The 9056-nt window shown below is 64.9% G+C and overlaps 1 protein-coding gene across 1 annotated transcript in view; it reads left to right on the top strand.

Moving 5' to 3' along the window:
• The window catches only part of LOC102036280 (26S proteasome regulatory subunit 6B-like), a 13340-nt gene that overhangs the window by 3235 nt on the left and 1049 nt on the right, over positions 1-9056 (top strand). Inside the window, exons 4-7 of the mRNA XM_031065489.1 lie at positions 858-1073; positions 5059-5098; positions 5438-5493; positions 7136-7251. Coding sequence (XP_030921349.1) covers positions 858-1073; positions 5059-5098; positions 5438-5493; positions 7136-7251 — 428 coding nt within the window. The remainder of the gene's footprint in view (positions 1-857; positions 1074-5058; positions 5099-5437; positions 5494-7135; positions 7252-9056) is intronic.

Here is a 9056-nt window from a genome sequence, read left to right as displayed (position 1 = left end):
CTCCTGGGACCTTCTGGGACCTTCTGCGACCTCCTGGGACCTTCTGGGACCTTCTGGGGGCCTTCTGGGACCTTCTGGGACCTCGTGGGATTATCTGGGACCTCCTGGGATCTCCTGGGATCTCCTGGGACCTCCTGGGATCTCCTGGGGACCTTCTGGGGATCTCCTGGGATCTCCTGGGGTCTCCTGGGGACCTTCTGGGACCTCCTGGGATCTCCTGGGGTCTCCTGGGACCTTCTGGGACCTCCTGGGATCTCCTGGGACCTTCTGGGATCTCCTGGGATCTTCTGGGATCTCCTGGGACCTCCTGGGGATCTCCTGGGGTCTCCTGGGACCTCCTGGGACCTTGTGGGACCTCAGGTGACCTCCAGGGCACCTTGAGGATCCTCAAGTGATCTCCAAGGCACCTTGAGGTCCTTCAGGTCATGTTGGAGACCTTCAGGTGACCTCCAGGGCACCTTGAGGAGCTCCAGGGCACCTCAAGGACGTCCAGGGCACCTTGAGGCCCCTCAGGTCGCCTTGAGGACTTCCAGGTCACCTTGAGGATGTCCAGGTCACCTTGGAGACCCTCAGGTGACCTCTAGGACACCTTGAGGACTTCCAGGTCGCCTTGAAGACCTCCAGGGCACCTAGAGGCCCCTCAGGTCACCTCGAGGACCTCCCAGGCACCTTGAGGATCTCCAGGTCACCTTGGAGACCCTTAGGTGACCTCCAGGGCATCTTGAGGACCTCCAGGTCACCTTGAGGCCCCCGAGGTCACCTTGAGGAGCTCCAGGCGACCTCCAGGGCACCTCAAGGACCTCCAGGGCACCTTGAGGACTTCCAGGTCACCTTGAGGAGCTCCAGGTGCCCTCGAGGAGCTCGGGTGGCCCCGGGTGTCCTCACCGTGTCCTCTCGTGGCGCAGATCGGCATTGACCCCCCGCGGGGGGTGCTCATGTACGGCCCCCCCGGCTGCGGGAAGACCATGCTGGCCAAGGCCGTGGCCCACCACACCACAGGTGAGCTCCTGGGGACACCTGGGTGGGGTTTGGGGACACCTGGGTGGGGTTTGAGGACATCTCGGAGAAGTTTGGTGACACCTGGAGGGGTTAGAAACACCCCTGGGCACACCTGGGGGCACCTGGGCACAGCTGGGGGGGTTAGAAACACACCTGGGCACAACTGGGGGCACCTGGACACACCTGGGTGCTGCTGGGCACAGCTTGGGGCACCTGGGGGCACCTGGAGGGGTTAGAAACACCCCTGGGCACACCTGGGGGCACCTGGGCACAGCTGGGGGGGTTAGAAACACACCTGGGCACAACTGGGGGCACCTGGACACACCTGGGTGCTGCTGGGCACAGCTTGGGGCACCTGGGGGCACCTGGAGGGGTTAGAAACACCCCTGGGCACACCTGGGGGCACCTGGGCACAGCTGGGGGGGTTAGAAACACACCTGGGCACAACTGGGGGCACCTGGACACACCTGGGTGCTGCTGGGCACAGCTTGGGGCACCTGGGGGCACCTGGAGGGGTTAGAAACACCCCTGGGCACACCTGGGGGCACCTGGGCACAGCTGGGGGGGTTAGAAACACACCTGGGCACAACTGGGGGCACCTGGACACACCTGGGTGCTGCTGGGCACAGCTTGGGGCACCTGGGGGCACCTGGAGGGGTTAGAAACACCCCTGGGCACACCTGGGGGCACCTGGGCACAGCTGGGGGGGTTAGAAACACACCTGGGCACAACTGGGGGCACCTGGACACACCTGGGTGCTGCTGGGCACAGCTTGGGGCACCTGGGGGCACCTGGAGGGGTTAGAAACACCCCTGGGCACACCTGGGGGCACCTGGGCACAGCTGGGGGGGTTAGAAACACACCTGGGCACAACTGGGGGCACCTGGACACACCTGGGTGCTGCTGGGCACAGCTTGGGGCACCTGGGGGCACCTGGAGGGGTTAGAAACACCCCTGGGCACACCTGGGGGCACCTGGGCACAGCTGGGGGGGTTAGAAACACACCTGGGCACAACTGGGGGCACCTGGACACACCTGGGTGCTGCTGGGCACAGCTTGGGGCACCTGGGGGCACCTGGAGGGGTTAGAAACACCCCTGGGCACACCTGGGGGCACCTGGGCACAGCTGGGGGGGTTAGAAACACACCTGGGCACAACTGGGGGCACCTGGACACACCTGGGTGCTGCTGGGCACAGCTTGGGGCACCTGGGGGCACCTGGAGGGGTTAGAAACACCCCTGGGCACACCTGGGGGCACCTGGGCACAGCTGGGGGGGTTAGAAACACACCTGGGCACAACTGGGGGCACCTGGACACACCTGGGTGCTGCTGGGCACAGCTTGGGGCACCTGGGGGCACCTGGAGGGGTTAGAAACACCCCTGGGCACACCTGGGGGCACCTGGGCACAGCTGGGGGGGTTAGAAACACACCTGGGCACAACTGGGGGCACCTGGACACACCTGGGTGCTGCTGGGCACAGCTTGGGGCACCTGGGGGCACCTGGAGGGGTTAGAAACACCCCTGGGCACACCTGGGGGCACCTGGGCACAGCTGGGGGGGTTAGAAACACACCTGGGCACAACTGGGGGCACCTGGACACACCTGGGTGCTGCTGGGCACAGCTTGGGGCACCTGGGGGCACCTGGAGGGGTTAGAAACACCCCTGGGCACACCTGGGGGCACCTGGGCACAGCTGGGGGGGTTAGAAACACACCTGGGCACAACTGGGGGCACCTGGACACACCTGGGTGCTGCTGGGCACAGCTTGGGGCACCTGGGGGCACCTGGAGGGGTTAGAAACACCCCTGGGCACACCTGGGGGCACCTGGGCACAGCTGGGGGGGTTAGAAACACACCTGGGCACAACTGGGGGCACCTGGACACACCTGGGTGCTGCTGGGCACAGCTTGGGGCACCTGGGGGCACCTGGAGGGGTTAGAAACACCCCTGGGCACACCTGGGGGCACCTGGGCACAGCTGGGGGGGTTAGAAACACACCTGGGCACAACTGGGGGCACCTGGACACACCTGGGTGCTGCTGGGCACAGCTTGGGGCACCTGGGGGCACCTGGAGGGGTTAGAAACACCCCTGGGCACACCTGGGGGCACCTGGGCACAGCTGGGGGGGTTAGAAACACACCTGGGCACAACTGGGGGCACCTGGACACACCTGGGTGCTGCTGGGCACAGCTTGGGGCACCTGGGGGCACCTGGAGGGGTTAGAAACACCCCTGGGCACACCTGGGGGCACCTGGGCACAGCTGGGGGGGTTAGAAACACACCTGGGCACAACTGGGGGCACCTGGACACACCTGGGTGCTGCTGGGCACAGCTTGGGGCACCTGGGGGCACCTGGAGGGGTTAGAAACACCCCTGGGCACACCTGGGGGCACCTGGGCACAGCTGGGGGGGTTAGAAACACACCTGGGCACAACTGGGGGCACCTGGACACACCTGGGTGCTGCTGGGCACAGCTTGGGGCACCTGGGGGCACCTGGAGGGGTTAGAAACACCCCTGGGCACACCTGGGGGCACCTGGGCACAGCTGGGGGGGTTAGAAACACACCTGGGCACAACTGGGGGCACCTGGACACACCTGGGTGCTGCTGGGCACAGCTTGGGGCACCTGGGGGCACCTGGAGGGGTTAGAAACACCCCTGGGCACACCTGGGGGCACCTGGGCACAGCTGGGGGGGTTAGAAACACACCTGGGCACAACTGGGGGCACCTGGACACACCTGGGTGCTGCTGGGCACAGCTTGGGGCACCTGGGGGCACCTGGAGGGGTTAGAAACACCCCTGGGCACACCTGGGGGCACCTGGGCACAGCTGGGGGGGTTAGAAACACACCTGGGCACAACTGGGGGCACCTGGACACACCTGGGTGCTGCTGGGCACAGCTTGGGGCACCTGGGGGCACCTGGAGGGGTTAGAAACACCCCTGGGCACACCTGGGGGCACCTGGGCACAGCTGGGGGGGTTAGAAACACACCTGGGCACAACTGGGGGCACCTGGACACACCTGGGTGCTGCTGGGCACAGCTTGGGGCACCTGGGGGCACCTGGAGGGGTTAGAAACACCCCTGGGCACACCTGGGGGCACCTGGGCACAGCTGGGGGGGTTAGAAACACACCTGGGCACAACTGGGGGCACCTGGACACACCTGGGTGCTGCTGGGCACAGCTTGGGGCACCTGGGGGCACCTGGAGGGGTTAGAAACACCCCTGGGCACACCTGGGGGCACCTGGGCACAGCTGGGGGGGTTAGAAACACACCTGGGCACAACTGGGGGCACCTGGACACACCTGGGTGCTGCTGGGCACAGCTTGGGGCACCTGGGGGCACCTGGAGGGGTTAGAAACACCCCTGGGCACACCTGGGGGCACCTGGGCACAGCTGGGGGGGTTAGAAACACACCTGGGCACAACTGGGGGCACCTGGACACACCTGGGTGCTGCTGGGCACAGCTTGGGGCACCTGGGGGCACCTGGAGGGGTTAGAAACACCCCTGGGCACACCTGGGGGCACCTGGGCACAGCTGGGGGGGTTAGAAACACACCTGGGCACAACTGGGGGCACCTGGACACACCTGGGTGCTGCTGGGCACAGCTTGGGGCACCTGGGGGCACCTGGAGGGGTTAGAAACACCCCTGGGCACACCTGGGGGCACCTGGGCACAGCTGGGGGGGTTAGAAACACACCTGGGCACAACTGGGGGCACCTGGACACACCTGGGTGCTGCTGGGCACAGCTTGGGGCACCTGGGGGCACCTGGAGGGGTTAGAAACACCCCTGGGCACACCTGGGGGCACCTGGGCACAGCTGGGGGGGTTAGAAACACACCTGGGCACAACTGGGGGCACCTGGACACACCTGGGTGCTGCTGGGCACAGCTTGGGGCACCTGGGGGCACCTGGAGGGGTTAGAAACACCCCTGGGCACACCTGAGCACACCTGGGCACACCTGGAGGCACCTGGACACACACCTGGGGGCATCTGGGGGTCTTAGAAACACACCTGGGCACACCTGAGGGCACCTGGGGGCACCTGGGCACAGCTGGGCACACACCTGTCCAAGGAGGTGGACCTGGAGGATTGTATCTGCACCTGGGGGCACCTGAGGGGGCTAAAAACACACCTGGGCACACCTGGGCACAGCTGGGGGCATCTGGGGGTACCTGGGCACACACCTGGGAGCACCTGGAGGGGTTCAAAACACACCTGGGGAGACTGGGCACACACCTGGGGGCACCTGGGCACACCTAGGCATGCCAAGGACACACCTGGGCACACCTGAGTGTCCCAAGGGCACACCTGGGCATCCCAAGGACACTCCTGGGCACACCTGGGCATCCCAAGGACACACCTGGGCACACCTGAGTGTCCCAAGCACACACCTGGGCACACCTGCGCCGTTTCCTTGACCCCTGGCCCAGACGTGGCGCGGCCGGACAAGATCTCGGGGGCCGACATCAACTCCATCTGCCAGGAGGTGAGGGCACACCTGGGCACAGCTGGGCACACACCTGTCCAAGGAGGTGGACCTGGAGGATTGTATCTGCACCTGGGGGCACCTGAGGGGGCTAAAAACACACCTGGGCACACCTGGGCACAGCTGGGGGCATCTGGGGGTACCTGGGCACACACCTGGGAGCACCTGGAGGGGTTCAAAACACACCTGGGGAGACTGGGCACACACCTGGGGGCACCTGGGCACACCTGGGCTACACTTGAGATACACCTGGGCACACCTGGACACACACCTGAGATACAGCTGGGGTACACCTGGGGGCACCTGGGCACACCTGGGCTACACTTGAGATACACCTGGGCACACCTGGACGCACACCTGAGATACACCTGGGGTACACCTGGACACACACCTGAGATACAGCTGGGGTACACCTGGGGGCACCTGGGCACACCTGGGCTACACTTGAGATACACCTGGGCACACCTGGACGCACACCTGAGATACACCTGGGGTACACCTGGACACACACCTGAGATACAGCTGGGGTACACCTGGGGGCACCTGGGCACACCTGGGCTACACTTGAGATACACCTGGGCACACCTGGACGCACACCTGAGATACACCTGGGGTACACCTGGACACACACCTGAGATACAGCTGGGGTACACCTGGGGGCACCTGGGCACACCTGGGCTACACTTGAGATACACCTGGGCACACCTGGACGCACACCTGAGATACACCTGGGGTACACCTGGACACACACCTGAGATACAGCTGGGGTACACCTGGGGGCACCTGGGCACACCTGGGCTACACTTGAGATACACCTGGGCACACCTGGACGCACACCTGAGATACACCTGGGGTACACCTGGACACACACCTGAGATACAGCTGGGGTACACCTGGGGGCACCTGGGCACACCTGGGCTACACTTGAGATACACCTGGGCACACCTGAGGGGGGGTTAAAAACACCTGGGCACTCCTGGGTGCACCTGGGCACACCTGAGCTACACCGGGGGACACATCTGGCCACACCTGGGCGTGTCTAGGACAGGTGTAAGACACACCTGGGCACACCTGGGACAGGTGATACAGGAGATAGGGGACACCTGGGGACGAGTGTGGCACCTATGTGTGGGTGGGGCAGGTGACACCACAGGTGGCACAGGTGTGCCTGTGGGTGGCTGTAGGTGACACAGGGGACACTCAGGTGCCAGGTGACACAGGTGACATTGTCCCCAGGGCGGCATGCTGGCCGTCCGGGAGAACAGGTACATCGTGCTGGCACAGGTGACACAGGTGACACTCAGGTGACACTGTCCCTGTCCCCAGGGCGGCATGCTGGCCGTCAGGGAGAACAGGTACATCGTGCTGGCACAGGTGTGGCTGTAGCTCACTGTAGGTGACACAGGTGACACAGGTGTGGCTGTAGCTCAGTGCAGGTGACACTCAGGTGACACAGGTGACACTCAGGTGTCCCTGTCCCCAGGGCGGCATGCTGGCCGTCCGGGAGAACAGGTACATCGTGCTGGCACAGGTGTGGCTGTAGCTCACTGTAGGTGACACAGGTGACACAGGTGTGGCTGTAGCTCAGTGCAGGTGACACTCAGGTGACACTCAGGTGACACTCAGGTGTCCCTGTCCCCAGGGCGGCATGCTGGCCGTCCGGGAGAACAGGTACATCGTGCTGGCCAAGGACTTTGAGAAGGCGTACAAAACCGTCATCAAGAAGGACGAGCAGGAGCACGAGTTCTACAAGTGGGGGTACAGGGACACCTGGGGACACCTCGAGGACACCGTGGGGACACCTGGGGACACCTGGGGACGTTTAAATAAAGCTGAGACCGGAGCGAGAGCCTTGGAGCCTTTTTGGGGACACTGGGAGGGACCTGGGGACACTTTGGGGACACCGGGATGGAGTTGGGGACACCCCTGGGGACACAGGGACATGGCTGGGGACACCCTTGGGGACACCGGGATGGCCTTGGGGACACAGGGATGTGGCTGGGGACACTGGGAGGGACTTGGGGACACCCCTAGGGACACGGGGACATGGCTGGGGACACTGGGAGGGACTTGGGGGCACCCTTGGGGACACTGGGAGGGACTTGGGGACACTGGGAGGGACTTGGGGGCATCACTGGGGACACTGGGATGGCCTTGGGGACACAGGGACTTGGCTGGGGACACCCTTAGGGACACTGGGAGGGACCTGGGGACACTTTGGGGACACTGGGATGGAGTTGGGGACACCCTTGGGGACACTGGGACACGGCTGGGGACAACCGTGGGGACACTGGGAGGGACTTGGGGACACCCCTAGGGACACGGGGACATGGCTGGGGACAGTGGGAGGGACTTGGGGACATGGGGACTCCCTTGGGGACATTGGCATGGAGTTGGGGACATTCCTGGGGACATGGGAACATCACTGGGGGGGACTTGGGGACACTTTGGGGACACTGGGATGGAGCTGGGGACACCAGGAGGGACCTGGGGACAACCTTGGGGACACTGGGATGGAGCTGGGGACACCCCTGGGGACACAGGGACAACCTTGGGGACACTGGGATGGAGCTGGGGACACCAGGAGGGACCTGGGGACATCCCTGGGGACTTCGGGACACTCATGGGGACATGGCTGGGGACACCCCTGGGGACACTGGGACAACCTTGGGGACACTGGGAGGGACTTGGGGGCACCACTGGGGACACTGGGATGGCCTTGGGGACACAGGGACTTGGCTGGGGACACCCTTAGGGACACTGGGAGGGACCTGGGGACACTTTGGGGACACTGGGATGGAGTTGGGGACACCCTTGGGGACACTGGGACACGGCTGGGGACAACCGTGGGGACACTGGGAGGGACTTGGGGACACCCCTAGGGACACGGGGACATGGCTGGGGACACTGGGAGGGACTTGGGGGCACCCTTGGGGACACTGGGAGGGACTTGGGGACACTGGGAGGGACTTGGGGGCACCCTTGGGGACACTGGGAGGGACTTGGGGGCACCCTTGGGGACACTGGGAGGGACTTGGGGGCACCCTTGGGGACACTGGGAGGGCCTTGGGGACACTGGGAGGGACTTGGGGGCATCACTGGGGACACTGGGATGGCCTTGGGGACACAGGGACTTGGCTGGGGACACCCTTAGGGACACTGGGAGGGACCTGGGGACACTTTGGGGACACTGGGATGGAGTTGGGGACACCCTTGGGGACACTGGGACACGGCTGGGGACAACCGTGGGGACACTGGGAGGGACCTGGGGACACCAGGAGGGACTTGGGGACATTGGGGACACCCCTGGGGTCACTGGGATGGCCTTGGGGACACGGGGGCATGGCTGGGGACACCCTTGGGGACACTGAGAAGGACCTGGGGACCCCCCTGGGGACCCCCCTGGGGACATTCCTGGGGACATGGGGACGCTTTGGAGACACTGGGACATTTTGGGGACACCTCGGGGACACCTCGGGGACACCGGGGCGCTCCTTGAGGCCCCCAGGACACGGCGCCACCCTCGGGGACCCCTCGGGGCGGCCTTGGGGACATCGCGACAC

The sequence above is a fragment of the Geospiza fortis genome, unplaced genomic scaffold, assembly GCF_000277835.1.
Source record: "Geospiza fortis unplaced genomic scaffold, GeoFor_1.0 scaffold526, whole genome shotgun sequence".
Taxonomy (NCBI): domain Eukaryota; kingdom Metazoa; phylum Chordata; class Aves; order Passeriformes; family Thraupidae; genus Geospiza; species Geospiza fortis.
This window is presented reverse-complemented; position numbering and strand designations above follow the sequence as displayed.